This window comes from Mobula hypostoma, chromosome 13 (genome assembly GCF_963921235.1).
Source record: "Mobula hypostoma chromosome 13, sMobHyp1.1, whole genome shotgun sequence".
Taxonomy (NCBI): Eukaryota; Metazoa; Chordata; class Chondrichthyes; order Myliobatiformes; family Myliobatidae; genus Mobula; species Mobula hypostoma.
The window spans coordinates 90,627,224-90,644,793 of record NC_086109.1 but is presented as its reverse complement, the minus strand read 5'-3'; the positions used below and the strand labels follow the sequence as shown (position 1 = coordinate 90,644,793).

Genomic DNA, 17,570 nt, shown 5'->3' with positions numbered 1-17,570 from the left:
TTAAAACTATTATTCAATTTAATTACGTAAACACGAGGAATTCTGCACATGCTGGAAATTCAAGCAACACACATCAAGTTTGCTAGTGAATGCCAGCAATTTAATTATATGTGACTTGTTGATGTAAGCTTAGCATAAAGAAATAGCACAAATATGAGTGTTTTTCTTCCTAATGATCTGACAAAAGTGACAAAATTTTAATATTTGTTCCATGTTTATGCTTTTCTTTTTACACCATGTAATCTTTTCAGTGGTGTCAGGACTTTTTATTTTTAAACTGTATGGTTTTCAGTGTTTGTCAGAATAAGAGTAAAAGTTGGATCTAAATTCCAGGTATCATGTTTTTAATTTTAATTTTTATATAAAATGAATAATACCTATTTATTATGTGTTCTTCTATATAGAAGTTAAAAATATTTTTGAAAGGCGGTGCTTTGAAATTGGAAAATTATAAAGTTGGCTTGCAGAAGAGGATCATTCAGTTAGTACATCATAGGCATTTAAAATTTACTCTGTTAGCTTTAGAAACCTTTCATGAGTTGGTCTTTGAATTTTATTAAGCCTAGACTGGATTTGAATAGAATGTAGAATAAAACACTTCGTTATTAGCCCACTGTGATGGTTGTGAGCAGGAGAATGCGCTAACGGACTTCAGTGCAGTGCTGTCCAATATGTTAGCCATTAGCTACATATGGCAAATTGAGAATCCAGATGTGGCAAATTGGAATCTGATTAGTGATTTAAAAATCAGTAGTAGTTACCACTGTTGATCAGATATGTTTTAAGCCTTTATGTCTGTTCATAAAATGGTAAACTGAAAAGCAGATAATCCCATTCTGTTTTTTCTTGGTAACTGTGTGCTTCTTTACTGAATGATGGTAGATAATGTATGAAGAGCACTTTTGTAGGTTGTCTCCATCAAAATTAGAACATGTAGCTGAAACTCTGTCACCTAAGCTACACTTGCAGCTTGTAAGTCGTTTCTATTGGATTTTTTAAAAGTTTTGACCAAGTTAAAGGGAATTAAAAAATATAAGAATGGTGGAAGTATAAGGAAACAGCTTTAACATGCCAATTGTGTCTCTGGTAGGATCCGAGTAGTGTTCATTATAAATAGAAAGCCTATTTTAATGCAATGATTGCATATAGAGCCAATACTTCCCTTATATTATAAACATCATTATTACATACTGATTTTCATTACCAGCACACCCACTGCCGGACTGCTGCTAGTGATCCTTTCTAATATAGTATTGTGCATATTATGTTTACATTACTTTATCTTGTAGAAGTGCTTCATCATTTAAATAAAATATAATTTAGTTAGGACTTTTTATATCCTTATAGTTTTTCAAAGCAATCCAAAGCCAATGAATTTTTTTTCTGTAGTCTGTCATATTTTGTATGGCATGTTATATCTTCATATTTGTTTAAAGTAATATTTCTTATAATTTTTGCAGTTGAATCAAACATACTAGAATTTTGCTATTGAAAATGCGCCAGATATATACTTTAAGAAAAGTGATGTTTTTGTCGTAAACTTTAAACGATTGCCCCTTTACCTATCAGTAGCCTGTCAAAGTGCTAACTGTTCAAGTTAACATTTATTTTGAAGACTAGAATGTAAAAGCAAGAATATAATGCTGAGACTTTGTAAGGCATTGTTCAGACCACATTTGGAGTATTGTGAGCAGTTTTGGGCCGCATATCTAAGAAAACATGATTTGGTATTGGAGAGGGTCCAGAGAAGGTTTACAAGAAAAATCCCAGGAATGAAAGGGTAAATGTATGAGGAGCATTAAACGACTCAGGCCTGTACTCACTGGTGTTAGAAGAGTAAGGGGGAATCTCATTGAAATTTTCCTGATATGGAAAGGCCGAGTTAGAGTATACATGGAGAGGATGTTTCCATTAGTGAGAGAATCTAGGACCAGAGGGCACAGCCTCAGAGTAGAAGGATGACCCTTTAGTACAGAGATGAGGCGGATTTTTTTTAGCCATAGAGTAGTGAATCTTTGGAATTCATTGCCACAGACTATTGTGGAGGCCAAGTCATTGGGTATATTTAAAGGCGAGGGTGATAGCTACTTAATTAGTGAGGGCTTCAAAGGTTATGGAGAGAAGGCAGAAGAATAGAGTTAAGAGGGAAAATAAATCAGTCTTGATTGAGCAGACTCATAGGCCGAATGCCCTAATTCTGCTCCAACTTATTATGGATATGTGGACAGTTAGTTATTGAATGGGGGATGTTAGGAATCTGATTATCATTGACCTCCATTTCTAATATGAAACAGAAACTGTCTTAAAGTGTTCCCAGGTTCAATTTAAAAACTTGGTTATCTGCACTTGTCAGACTCGATACCTGCTGGTTGTGCGGCAGAGTAGTGCAGCTCTGCAGACGTTACCTCGGGTGCTGTCAGTGTGAATCTTGTGTGTTCCTCCTGTGACATAGGAGCTTCCTCCCACATCACAAATTAGCCACTTTAGATTACCCCCAGTGCATAGGTTAGTAGTAGAATCTGGAGAAATTGATGAGAATGAAAAATGTAGGATGGATGTTTCACAGACTGATGGGCTGAAGGGCATATTTTCATGCTGTACCTTTCCATGAATCTGTGACTCTATAGTTAATTAAATATGCCAATTAACCAAATGTATAATGCAGGAGCAGCAGTCCAAATTGCTGTAGATTGTTGTTGCATTTACTCAGGATCTTGTCGCACTTCCTTCAAGTCTCAGTGCACTCCCTTGGGGGTAGTTGGCTTGAGCACTTTGACAAACCCTAGAAACTAGGGTGGTATGGGAGTGCAGTGGTTAGCATAACCAGTGTCAGCGATTGGGGTTCAATCCCCACTGTTCTTTGTAAGGAATTTGTGTATTCTCCCCACGACCACGTGGGTTTCCTCCGGATGTTCTCATTTCCTTCCACATTCCAAAGTTAGTGTTAGTCATGGACAGGTTATGTTGGTGCTGAAAGAGTGATGACAATTGCAGACTGTCCAGCATACATTTCACTGTATGTTTTAATGTTTAAATGTCCTGTGACATGTAAAACTAATCTTTAAACTGTATTGAGCAAATCACAGATATTTGCCTACTTAGTTGAGAGGTCTCAGTGCTGGTTAGTAGAGTGTATTGGATAGTAAAATGCCAGATAACTAGACTCTTACTGCCATATTTAGCCTACGGACATTAATATTGGGTAAGAAGTATGCAGCTTTATCTTTTAGGAACACATTCTTAAAATACATTTTTCTGTTCCTATGTTGCTCTTACCCAGAATTGCTTAGAGCAACTTACCAACCCAGGTAAGATGGGAAAGATTGCAAACCATAGATCAAACAGCAGATGCCCCTAGTCCATTCTGCTCTGCATGGCACTTGTCCATAATAGAAATGGGGGAATACAGAGGCTTGTGTCATAACTGGTGTTATATATAGAAACAGCAAAGACTCTGTCTTCGAAAGAGAATTCCTTTTGTACTACCTCGATATACTTGTGTTTTTGAAGTGATCTGTGTGGATGGCTTGTAAAATTGTATCTTGGTACATGTGACAACAAAAAACTAATTACCAATGTATAACAAAACCAGTCTACAAAGTAATGGATCAAATAGCTTATTCCTCTTCTGCACAACTGCATGTTTTCATCTACCTGTCCTCAGGTCCAATTAGACTGAGGTAGAATCATGATCTACAGATTTTTAAAAATTGCTTTTTAAGGGAAAATTTTTTAATTACCTTGGGGAGCAGAGATATTAAGTATCTTTGTTTTAACAAAAAATTTAATAAATCAAATAGGATATTTTGCAAAGGTTGGTCCTTTTAATACTGTGGATTTTAATCATCTTCTAAGTTGGTTCTGGCTAAATATAGTGCACAAATGCAATGGTTCTGTCAGAAATAGGGGACAGAGAGTTAATTAAACCTCAAGGCAATAACCAATACAGTACATTTAATGAACTCTAAAGTTTGTCCCCATTCCAGAATACAGCTTACACATTCCCTTCATTGTAACCAATACTAGACTATAAGCATTGGGTCCCTTTAAGGAAAGGTGTAGCATTGATTTCATAAGAGCTAATTTAAGTTCTTCAAACACATAACTGTGTCAGGGATTTATGCCATCTCGCGTTTAATCTGATCACATTATGATAAGTTACCTCCTAATTACAGCTGAAAATAGAAGAGTAATTGCCTTTAAAATATGTTCACATTTTAGTAGATGAGATGCTGTGCTATGGGTATTTACATTCTCTGGTACCTTGCCCATAAGGATACTGATGCCGTTTATAATTGTTCAGCTGCTCTGCCTGAGATCGCACTTTTTTTTGATAATTCTTTAATAATTACCGCCCACTTTTTCAATACTTCAAGGGAGCAGCATCAGGTTTTTGGTGGAAAAACAATTCTTGTAGTTTTGACAAAAGAGTAAGTAAAGTTTGCACCAGAAAGGGTTAAAAATTCTCCTGGCAGCACAACCTTGCAGTGTAGCAGATGCCTGTAATACATAGCTATGGCCATGGTATTAACAGCAGCTGTTCGACTAGAGGCCATCCACATTAACATTTGGGGGCAGCAATAAACAAAATAACTGTCAAGCCTCTTTTGCAAGTGCCAGTATTATGTAGATCAAAAGGTTAAAAAATCGCAAAATAAAGCCTGTGTTAAAATTAAGTTGGCAGCAATAAGCCTCAAAATGATACATTACAATAAAGCCAGGGATATATGCCAAACATTCAAAATAGTTCAATGGTGCACCATCTTCCAGAGGTGCCAAAACACAGATGAAATCGTGATCTGCCGTTAATTGCAGTTTGCAGTAACATTGGAAGTAGGGGAATGAGAAGAGTAAAGGTACTTGTGCCTTAGGGGAGGGTCATGAATTAATAATTGCCATGTGCCGGATGAGCCCTGTCATAGGAGCAGAAATGAGGAAGTTGCCTCGCAGAGGGCTATCAATCACTCACTGACCATAACTTCCAGTAATTAGTGTATTTTATGGTCACTTGCTTCAGTGGCTCGGAAGCACATATGCTCCAGTCGTGGCTAAACTTTGCTGAAGTAATATTCCAGAATGATTTATCTGCATGCTGCACTGGGATGTAACCTTATACTAGTTGCAGCTTAGAACTGAGCTTCATATGAACAACAAATAAGTGTTCATTTGGATACATACAATTTGGAGGTTGAGACCTCTAAATCTATGATTCTGAACGGCAATCACAATTTATATGGTTAAGCTACAGGGCGAGTGTTTTTCTTACCCTATTCGAAATTTTTAAAAAGCTGAACAGCATCTGGTGAAGGAAGAGATGGCAGATATACTTTTAATTACAGTGCAATAGTATTTGCTTTTTAAAGTAGTTAATTGAATCATAAGGTAATTTTAATTGTGCAAAATGTACCTCAGAATCTGAATCAGGTTTAATTTCACTGAAATATGTCATGAAATTTGTTGTTTTGCAGTAGCAATGCTTTGAAAATACTATAAATTACAATACAAAATATATATTTTTTAAAATTAAATAAATAGTGCACAAAGAGAGCAAAAGTAGTGAGGTAGTGTTCATGCATTGGTTCATTATAACTCTAATGTAAGGCAAATTCCTTTTCAGCTATGATGAGGAATTAGTTACCCAGCTCCTTCTGTCATTGGAGACATGAAGGAAATATGTCACTTCATTGTTTTTTTTAACTTGCATGTGTTCTGATTCACAATGTGTAGACTCTACAGGTTACCATCCAATGACTGTTATATATTAAAAATTGAAGCCTCTGTCACAAACTCGTTCAAGGCTTTGCTCTAAAACCCTGAACTGCTTTCTCAAATGTAATAGTGAAGTTGCTGCTGAAGATTAAATTAATTTTTTATGATTTCTTGTCTTTCCTCAGTAAGTCCATACATTTAATAGAAGCATCACTTAAAGTATCACTCTGTACTTTCTTAAAATACTGCCATAACCCTTTATTCTCAAGGTTTCCTTATACGCAGATTGATCTCACTTCAGGGGAATGAATGAAGGCATTTAAATCTGTTTGAGTAATGTTCTAGGAAGGTAAAGAATTTATTTGAGATTAATAATAACTTTTTATATAGCACTTTTCAAGCATTAAGATGCAGGCTCAGAGTGATTGCCATAGATTGTAAAGGTACATCAATAAAGTCATAAAAATATGAGATAATTAAAAATCATAAGTAAAGACAAATGTTATATCGAATATACCAAATTATATAAATGTAATCAACATCAACAGGCATGAAATAATTCTATAAGTAGGCCAAATTAAAAAGTAGATTTTCAGAGGTGTTTTCAAATGTTCCACAGTGCTAACCTGGCATACCTCAGTCAGTATAGTATTCGAGATTTTTGATGCATAGGAGCAAAAGGCCACATCACCAGTTCTCTTATGCTTCGTTCTATGAACACTAAGCAAACCAGTCTTCACAGATCTGAGGGATGTAAGGGGAGAGTCTCCAAAATATATGGAGGAGCTAGATTTTTCAGAGCCTATATATAATTAAGAGTATTTTGAAATTGATCCTAAATGCCACAGGCAGCCAGTTTAATGATGCCAAAACTGGTGAAGTGTGCTCAATTTTTTTTTCAGTTAAGATTCTTGCTGCTATGTTAGTAGTAAATCACATCCCTATTCTGAAGTATTAAATATGATGTATTAATCTGGCAAAGAATTAAACAAATAGTTTAAATATTACTTCTTTTTACTGACTGCAAATTACCATATTAAATTCTATATTAGTTATAAGTGAGGCAGGACATTAATATTAAATTGTCAATCTCACTCAAATCTTAAATTGTCGACTTTTTAGTGAGTTTACAGATGACACAAAGGTTGGTGGTGATGTGGATAGTGTAGAAGGTTGTCATAAGTAACAACAGGACGTTAATAGGATGCAGAGTTGGGCTGACAAATGGCAGAGAGAGTTCAGTTCAGAAAAGTGTGAAGTGATTCACTTTGGAAAGTCGAACTTGAAGGCAGTGTGCAGGGTTATTGGCAGGATTCTTAGCAGTATGGAGGGACAAGGGATCTTGGGGTCCACATCTCAAAATTGCAGTACAAGTTGCTAGGGTAATTAAGAAGGCAGATGCTGTGTTGGCCTTCATTAGTTGGGGGATTGGCTTGAAGAGCCACAATGTAATGTTGCAGTTCTATAAAACTCTGGGTAGATCAGACTTGGAGTATTGTGTTCCTTTCCGGTTGCCTTATTATAGAAAGGATGTGGAAGCTTTAGAGAGGGTGCAAAGGAGATTTACCAGTATTTTCCCTGGATTAGAGAGCATGCATTTTGAGGGTAGGTTGAGTGAGCTCGGCCTTTTCTCTTTAGAGTGTAGGAAAATGAGAGGTGACAATAGAGATATATAAGATGATAAGAGGCATAGATAAAGTAGACAGAAAGACACTTTTTCCCAGGGCAGAAATGAGGGCATAACTTTAAGGTGATTGGAGGAAAGAGTAGGGGAGATATCAGAGGTAGATTTTTTACACAGTGAATGGTGGGCGGTGGTAAAGGCTGATACATTTAGGGACATTTAAGAGACTCTTAGATTGACACATGGATGAATGAAAAATGGAGGGCTATGTGAGAGGGAAGGGTTAGATTGATTTTATAGTGGGTTAGAGGGTTGGCACAACAACATGGGCCAAAGGAGCTCTACTGTTCTATGTTGTATGAAGGTAGAATAACATGATCCAGTGTGGTTATAGGTGCTCTTTGATATTGAAGAGGCGATACACTGTTGGAACAAAGTTGAGTGGCCTTTCAAACTATGTCTGGTTAATTTTGTTACCTACAAAATTTAAAATGAAAAGCATTCTATGACCTCAGTACTAACACCATTGTACATTAGTGCGAATTCATGTACAATAACTTTATTAATAATTACAATTTTTGCTGTTTTATGAACAAACGTGATTATTTTGTAAAACTTTTAGCTTTCAATATTGATGTTTGCAGATTTTGTACTGTATGTATTTCCTTTTGCGCTGTCCATTTAAAATAAATTGTATAATGAAACATTAATTATCAAGTTACATTGTGGATCCAGACATGTGAACCAAGCTTAATTGTATGTAATACTTACAGAACTCCTATGGCACTGTTCATCATCTGGAATACATGTGTGATGCTGTTCTGTTAACCTGTACTGTGCCTTTAAGGCCACTGCTCTGTGAATTGTTGAGGTCAATTAAAGAGCAGTTGTAATTGGTTGTAAATTGCAGGCCTCAGGTTAATAACTGCTTTTCTTTTTATAGATTGTTTTACATCTGTAACAAAGTGTGATGGCTAGAGTGTGACAGATGCATACTAGTTTCAAGACTTTTATGTTCCATCACAGCCAATAAATTACTTCTAAAACATCATTCATGTTTGTTGGCAAATGCAGAAAAGCAAAGTCCCACAAAGAATTGAGGAAAGTTGTGTTTGTTTTTTCTGTCGATAGATAGAAGATGGTCAAAATTATGAAAGATTTCCTTCAAGTACTGCAGTCTGAGATTTAGCTTTAATATCTCATCCAAAAAGACTGTATTTCCAGTAGTATTCCACCGGAGTGGCAGTTTAATTATGCACTAAGATCCTGGAACAAGGATGAAGAGTTGTGATTTAGAAGTGAAAATGAGCTCAGGATGACGCCATAGCTCCTCACGTCATGTGGAAAGTATTTTGTGCGCTTTCCTCACAGTAGTTAGAAGCTCAGGGTAATTACAGGTCAGGTTGTAAAAACTTTGTGGCTCAAAAACATGAATGAAAATGTGTTGACTGTAAAAATATGCTAGCTATTTCATTTTTATTTAATCAGGCTGATTTCATATGGCATTGTACATGGAGAATTAAGACTATTGTGGTCTCAGTTGTATCAGTGTTGGGCAGAAGAGGATAATTAGATCAAGACACTTGGAATTAACTATTTTTAAGGTTATGCATCCTGTCCTAATGTCCAATGCCCATTTTATTAGGTACCTTCTGTACCTAATAAAGTAGCCACTGAATTCATGTTTATGGTCTTCTGCTGCTGTAGCCCAATAACTTCAACGGTCAAGGTGTTGTGCATTCAGAGATACTCATCTGCACACCACCGTTGTAAAGCGTAGTTATTCCTGTCAACTTGAACCGGTCTGGCCATTCTCCTCAGACCTCTCTCAAAAACAAGGCGTTTTCGCCCACAAAACTGCCACTCACAGGATGTGTTTTGTTTTTCACACCATTCTGTGTAAACTGTTGAGATTGCTGTGTGTGAAAATCCCAGATCAGCAGGTTCTGAGACACTCAAACCACCCCATCTAGCACCAACAACCATTCCACAGTCAAAATGAATTAGACCTCATTCCTTTGCCATTCTGATGTTTAGTCTGAACAATTGAACCTTTTGATCTTGTCCACATGCTTTTATGATTTAATTTGCTGCCACATGATTGGCTGATTAGATATTTGCATTAACGAACAGGTGTAGTTAATAAAATGGCTGCTGAGGGTAGATTCAGTTGCAATAGAAATTGATTTGTGAATTTACCATGTTTTATTTCCTCTCACCTGAAACATGTTGTATTGCATTGAAGCTGCCTAAGCAGGTATATAATTAATTTGAGACAGTTTAACCTAGGCAATTTCCATTATAAATATAAATATGAGAATATATGATGAGTAGTACATATTAATACAAAATTTTATATATATAAAATCATTGTTTTTTGTTTGCTTTTGGATGACTGATATGTATAGCTACGAAGAAATGAACATTGGTAAAGCATTTTATCAGGCTTTTAGAAATATCCAGAGCACTTTGTATGATAAGCTACTTCAAATGTTCACCTGCGATTGTCCGGTAGGGATATGGCCACTTTAATCAAATTAAAAGCAGAAAATGACCTATATACTAATTGACTTAGTTCTGTTTCATAATAACCCAGGGAGGAATATTGAATAGGGCAACCTGAACACAAACAAGAGAAAATCTGCAGATGCTGGAATCCAAGCAACAGACTCAAAATGCTGGAGGGACTCAGCAGGCCAGGCAGCATCTATTAAAAAAAAGTACAGTCAACGTTTTGGGCTGAAACGTTCTGCCGAAGGATTTCGGCCCAAAATGTCAACTCTACTTTTTTCTTTAGGACAATCTGAAAGACATCTTATTTAGTGATGTACCCACGCAAGTGGCTCCCCATACACAAAATCAGATCACTCATTGGAGTGGTGAATGAGTGCCTCTTTCAGTTTGTACACTTCAGCAATCAGCAATATTATTAAAGTCTTTGCCTGTCTGAATACGGTTGTTTGTTGAGAATAGTATGGGCCGTGAGGAAGATAGCATTTAGCCTTGTATATTGCACCAAAACTTTTGAGTAACCTAATGGAATTTGTTGCTTGTGCTTAGACACAGGGTAAAATACCTGACAGTCCCTGTGTGAGATGGTTCCAGGTGTCTTTGAGAAATGAATAAGTGAATGTACAGAGTTGTGTCCCAACTAATTCTCCATTTATCTCCATTGCAAGTTGATGTACACCTAATGATGCTACTTCTAATTATCTACTACCTTGTACAAGTAAGAAAAATGTGGACATTATAATTTTAGAGTGTCCTGTGCAGTGCAAGGCTGTCTTAAGAGATTTTAAAGCTACAATACAAAATGTATGGGCATTTTTCTGCCTTGATAAAATGTGGGTTTGAGTTTACAGAATTGCTAAACAGTAATGACCACACATTAGTAGGCTAAATTGTTTAATCTTAACACGGAGTGCTTTCAACCACTGCACAAAAAAAACTTCCCTCATTTCTTATTACTTGTACAGTAATGATCTTATTTAAACACACTCAGCAACAAGGTACTTCATTTCCTGAAGCAATCCTTGCATCGTCTACTTAGCAACTCACATTCCAGAAAATGGTCTGTAGCGTTGTATATTTTTTAAACTGAGTTTCACCAAAACAGATAAAACTAGCATTGTTCCCCATGTAGCATTGGAAACACAATGTATTCATGTGTCTGTGAAAGCTGTGATTTGGACTCAGAAGCGGAACGGTGGTTGATAATTTTCATCAGGGCCGCATCCTTCTGGAGATACAGTTTCTTTCAACCCCTGGTGATACTGAAACAGGGAAAATTAAGAAGGACATTAGAGCTTCATTAAATCTGAAGCACATTTAGTACAGTGAAATATCTGCAGGCTATTTCTTAGAAGATTACACACTATCCTCTGTGTTCTCTGTTAAAATAGATCAGCATTAGAATTTATCCATGATTAAAATAAAATCCACTATTAGGCTGTGTATGATTGACTTTTTTAATATTAACGTTTTTGGGAGTGTTAATTTGATTTGTTTTTTTTATGCTGGTACCCAAGCTCTTGTCTTGGCTCTGCCCCACATGCAGATCTATAACTAGACAAATATTATTTCCTTTTGCAGCTTGCTCTTGGGAGGTTTCCATATCCTCAGGTAAGATTGTTCATTACTGGCTTTTGCCACCATGACATTCATCCCTATGTATGAAGGTGCAAGGGAGCAATCTCAAAAGTTTGTGCCACATAAAAATAAAGCTGCAGTGTTAAATTGAAATGTGCTATCTTTCCAGTGCTTTGGAAACCATTTTGCCCCCTTCTTCTGTCCTCCCAGCCCCCTTTCCTCAGGCCGTTATCTGTGTAGACTTAACAGCCTCTGGCTCATCTGATTTAAAGTGTTGTCGGCCTACATGCTTTGAGCATCCATTAGCTGTTATTATTATGCTAATATGAATTATATTACATTATACAAATATATGCATGGTTAGATTATGCCTATGTGTCACAAATGTGGTTATTGAATAATCAAATCAGATTTGCACCTATTTTCTCTTTTGTTCCCTCTTCCCAAAAGTTTTTAAAAATAATGCCAGTAATACTAATTCTTGTGCCTATTCTGAAGGATTCCCAATGACTGATGCACATTATATACAGCTTCTCAGCTGATTGTAGCAAGTCTGCATACTAATCAAGTGTATGATTGATTGTATATTTCATGTTTGATGTACTAGATCGACTGGTGCAAGTATAAGAAATCTTGCTCCCCTTTCCCAAAAAAAAAGGAGGGGGGAAAAATGACTGACTTCTCTTAGACTGCAAAAGCACGCCGGGTTAATAAATTACATTGGAATGACCCGAAGTAAAAATAACTTCTGTGCAAATAGTGCCCCTGGTATTGTAAAGCTTTGAATGTTTTCACACCCCATTAATTTATTACTTCTCTTTCTTCATCTTTAAATTTCATTTTTTTTAAATTCAGACTCCCTGCTGCAATAGTGATTTTCATCTTGTTGTTAATTTTCCCTGCTCCATATGGAGCTCCAGACATTTCACCTGGAGGCTGTACTAGATTTTGCTGTAGTGATCGCACTTCCGGAGGCCAAAACTGTCAGTTAAGGTTCCTGGTGCATCTGTCTGCACCAGGCATTTTTTTTTGTTGTTGGCACTGAGAGTGTGAATAACAAATTGGATGCACCTGAGATTTGGATGATTAGTGTGTTTGTGTATCAGTGCTATGTATGTACTCCTTGTAAGCAGATAGCTCTGGGGGGCCTAAATAGCCACCATAGGTGGAACTGTACTCAAACCTTACAGTTTGGCTTCCCCGGATACACTGTAAACATCCCTCACATTAAGAAGGTTTGGAATATTTCATCCTGCTTTGTCATTGATTAGAAAAGAGTCTTTAATTTCATTTCACCCCATGTTGTGATTAATTTGCATTCTTTGTCAGAAGTTAATGAAGTTTTTTACGGTTCACACTGAAAATCCTTGAAGACATCTTATTTGATCTTCTGTTTATACAACCGCCGGCAGATGCTGTTTTGATTGATAGCGCACTTTCATTCTCCAAGTTATTTTAAGCAACTGCTCTGTTTTGAATACAATATATAACTCGTGTTTCCCTATTTTTATGTCAATGGGAATAAAATAACAGGAATTTATGTTAGAAGCTGACATTAGCCTCTAGGAGGTTAGTCTCCTCTGTTACTACTTAACAATGTTTTTGGTCTTTATATGGTCCTAATTTAATGAAAAGTAAAAGTTTGCTGAATAGATGTCAAGTACTAATTGGAGTCAATGCAGGACTATCCCTGAAGCAGCATGTACCAAGGTTTCTTTCTTTTCTTTCACACATAATCCATATTATTGACACTACTTGCCCTGAAAATGTTCATACATATGCAGATAACTTTTCAAGGATTCAAATGCTTGTCTGACTTGGAAGCTGCAATTGCAAATTTAACAAAAAAAAACTAGTTAAATTGACTCCTTTAAGAATTTAAAATAAATCCTTATTTAAGTATTTACTTCCAAATGAATGAATTGCAGATTCGGTCATAATTTTTAGTTAACTAATTTATTGTATTACAACATTGACAAAGAGCATGAATATTTAAATATAGGGATACTTTTCAGAAGGAAGGTTGATTAATTTAGGTACGAAACAGCACTGGAGTCTTACAATCTCTGCCATTATGTAAAATTTACAGTCCCCCAGTTGCAGTTTGTCTATATACATATTATGAAATATCTCACCAGAGTTGTTAAAATTATAAGACAACTTGAGAATACTAAGTTTCCAAACAATCCTTGTCTACTTTGAGAAATCAAAAGTTATAATTTAAGAAAAGAAATACAAATGTTAAAAATTAAAGTGTAACAAGTTAACCTTTTAATGCCATTTCATGTAATCTTGGAAAACTCTCATTCTCTGTTTTAAAATTAGGAAGGCTTTTCTGAATTTCACTGCACATTAAGAATGCAGTGTGAGCTTTATATTTTAAAACTGTCAATTGAAATAAAAAGACCAGAGGAATCAAAATGTGAAGTCTAATTTCGTTTTTTTAAAAGATCATACTGTGTGGATTTTATAAACCTGTATTTATGAACACAAAATCACCTGATTGATTGCTATAGGAGTTTTTCAGTTGATTCCTAGATATCTCTGATTGCCCTATTAAAAGTAATTGAAGCATAGTGCAGCATTTCCTTAGCCTGTTAAACTATTTGGAATGGATTGCAAAGGAAAACAAGGTGACATCCACAATTGAAATCCATTTCTCTGCATAAAATTCGTGTGGAGATAGAAAGTATTTTTAATCTCTCTGAGAAACAAACACTCTAGTTAAACAGACGTTAAAATCAAATTTTAGTCTACCAGAAAGCATGTAAAACAGAAACTCGAAGGTTAGTTTGACTGGAAATCTGGTCTGTCTTGGGAGACTTGATGCTGATGCTGTTAAGTCAATGTAAAAAACAAAGAGTTTTGATTTTTTTTAAATGTTTTATTTACATAAACTAAAGCAAATGTTATTTTTATTATTTCCCAAGAGTCCATTTTATTCCAATTATGTGTACTCCTGACATGAAGGATTTTAATTTGTGAGGCATATGCAACTGTAGAATTAATAAGCACTGACTAAATTTCTATAATATTAACTGAGGCAATAATTAACTCAATTAATTGCTTTACCTTATTGTAATGAAATGTTGAGTTCTTGCCTGCTAGTGTAAGGAGTTTGGGTCAGTCTACCTTTCCTCACACCTGACCACAGAAATACCAAGTTATTTAGGGTCCAGTTGTCCCCACTGTTTACAGCTACAAATGCTAATTACACTGGAGGGATTTTCAGAATAGGCTGTGACATATGCTGCTTCCCTCACCTTTAGAAAAATGTCTAAAATCCAATGAGGAAGCAAGTAATTGGCTTTAGAAGTGGATCACCAGTCAGCTCATTGCATTGTTTTTTCAGCTCTGAAATTAGGCTATAGCTGAAAATAGGAACTATTAATAACAGAACTTAGCGCGCTATAGCCTTTGATAAAAAATGCATTAAAGATAATTATTAACACAAGTACTGAAGTGTCAGTGCTTCAGTATTAGAAGTACTGGTAGATACTCTTCCTCATTAACTGAAACATTTAAGAAATGTGTATTCACAAATTTCATGACACATGCCGGTGATAAACCTGATTCTGAAATTCTAATTCTGAATTTTTTAAGACATCCCTGACACCATAAGACCCTTTTCTGTAAGGTTGATAGAGATCTCTATGTCAGCACCATTGGTAATAATTAGGTGCAAAGAAAAATTGAGACAAAGGCAGCAAAATAGTTCAAAAAGTCCTTATTTATGTACAGATTTTCACAAATTCTATTGTATTTCTTTATTTTCCAATGAATGTTTAAAAGAAGATAAATCTCTCTAGTGTATAGTGACATACAAGTACTTGGATAATAAATTTACTTTGAACTTTAAAATTAATCTTAAGGTAGTATATGATGACATATATGTGCCTTGATGATAAATTTACTTTGACTTTGAGACAGAAGACGAAGAGCATGTCTGATGATACTCCAGCAGCTTAGGAGAAAGTTCAGAAGGATACTCTGTTCTCTTCTTAGATTATAAGAAAACAGAACATTAGACCTAATGTTAGTAGAGCATCTAAATGAAACACACAAACCTAATATAGCTTCAGCAACTAGTGTTATAGAAACATAGAAAATAGGTGCAGGAGTAGGCCATTCGGCCCTTCGAGCCTGCACCGCCATTTATTATGATCATGGCTGATCCTCCAACTCAGAACCCCGCCCCAGCCTTCCCTCCATACCCCCTGACCCCCATAGCCACAAGGGCCATATCTAACTCCCTCTTAAATATAGCCAATGAACTGGCCTCAACTGTTTCCTGTGGCAGAGAATTCCACAGATTCACCACTCCCTGTGTGAAGAAGTTTTTCCTAATCTCGGTCCTAAAAGGCTTCCCCTCTATCCTCAAACTGTGGCCCCTCGTTCTGGACTTCCCCAACATCGGGAACAATCTTCCTGCATCTAGCCTGTCCAATCCCTTTAGGATCTTATACGTTTCAATCAGATCCCCCCCTCAATCTTCTAAATTCCAACGAGTACAAGCCCAGTTCATCCAGTCTTTCTTCATATGAAAGTCCTGCCATCCCAGGAATCAATCTGGTGAACCTTCTTTGTACTCCCTCTATGGCAAGGATGTCTTTCCTCAGATTAGGGGACCAAAACTGCACACAATACTCCAGGTGTGGTCTCACCAAGGCCTTGTACAACTGCAGTAGTACCTCCCTGCTCCTGTACTCAAATCCTCTCGCTATAAATGCCAGCATACCATTTGCCTTTTTCACCGCCTGCTGTACCTGCATGCCCACTTTCAATGACTGGTGTATAATGACACCCAGGTCTCGTTGCACCTCCCCTTTTCCTAATCGGCCACCATTCAGATAATAATCTGTTTTCCTATTTTTGCCACCAAAGTGGATAACTTCACATTTATCCACATTAAATTGCATCTGCCATGAGTTTGCCCACTCACTCAACCTATCCAAGTCACCCTGCATCCTCTTAGCATCCTCCTCACAGCTAACACTGCCACCCAGCTTCGTGTCATCCGCAAACTTGGAGATGCTGCATTTAATTCCCTCATCCAAGTCATTAATATATATTGTAAACAACTGGGGTCCCAGCACTGAGCCTTGCGGTACCCCACTATTTGTTAATGTACATTTTTATATAGCTTGCCATGGAAGCAAAGGAACTACTTAGTTCAGCCTATTTTTGGTTGCACCCTTGTATAATTTCTGGATGAAGAATCAGAAGAAGTTTACTGATCCTACAGTTTTGAAGCTGTAAATTCTGTCCGGATTTTTTTAAGTTTGATTTTTCTTTGCTTTTAGTTTTTTTTTCCACAATTTCCTTTTAAATGTTCTTTCTCTCTATCAAATTATTTTGCATTTTGTATGTTTCATCCCAAGAGAGCTTTGCAGGATATTGATGCTTTAGTCCAAATGAGTCCATAGTTAACTAATCAGTGTCTGGGTGCACTTACATGGACATAATTAAGGGACACTTGAGAGCATTTCTACAGATGTACTGGCAGGTTCTCCAAACCTCTTTTGCATGGATTAAGTGGACAGCTATTATGAATCTTTTTGGAGTTTCCTACTAGCAGTATATGAAACAGGGCAACATCAATTCATAGCAATCTTGACTACAAATTATTTTTGAGGATTATTCGAAATTCATTACCAAAGTACATGTATGTTACCATATATTAGCTTGAGATTCATTTTCTTGCAGGCATTACAGAAAAATAAAGAAATACAATAGAATGTATGAAAAAATATACACAATTTATACACAAGACTGACAAACAACCAATAAGCAAAAGAAAACAAAATCTGCAAATAAAAAGTACCAAGAACATGAGTTGTAGGGTCCTTGTAGTGAGTGAAGTTATCTACACCAGTTCAGGAGCCTGATGGTTGTAAGGTTATAAACCATTCCTGAACCTGGTGATGATGTACTTTGTATGACTTGTTATATTGTTATCTCTGACCCCATCACACCCTTCCACATACTACAGAACATATACTTTCCACAACTAAATACTTCCCGTAAGTTAACAACTCTTTTTATGCACCCTTTCTAATTTAAATGTTCCCTTCAGAAAACATCATCACTCTTTCTACCTTTCCTCCTCTACTCATAACCCTTCACGTCCTATGCTCCTGAATGCCTG

General features: G+C 36.3%; 1 protein-coding gene and 1 long non-coding RNA gene across 2 annotated transcripts in view; one reads left to right on the top strand and one right to left on the bottom strand.

The window, feature by feature from the left end:
* map2k5 (mitogen-activated protein kinase kinase 5) overlaps positions 1-17,570 on the top strand; it is a 327,453-nt gene that overhangs the window by 239,774 nt on the left and 70,109 nt on the right. The window contains exon 17 of the mRNA XM_063066162.1: positions 11,426-11,455. Within this exon, the coding sequence (XP_062922232.1) occupies positions 11,426-11,455 (30 nt within the window). The remainder of the gene's footprint in view (positions 1-11,425; positions 11,456-17,570) is intronic.
* Positions 10,556-17,570, bottom strand: part of LOC134355775 (uncharacterized) — a 141,355-nt gene continuing 134,340 nt past the window's right edge. Inside the window, exon 4 of the long non-coding RNA XR_010020185.1 lies at positions 10,556-11,106. This is a non-coding gene — a long non-coding RNA (uncharacterized LOC134355775). The remainder of the gene's footprint in view (positions 11,107-17,570) is intronic.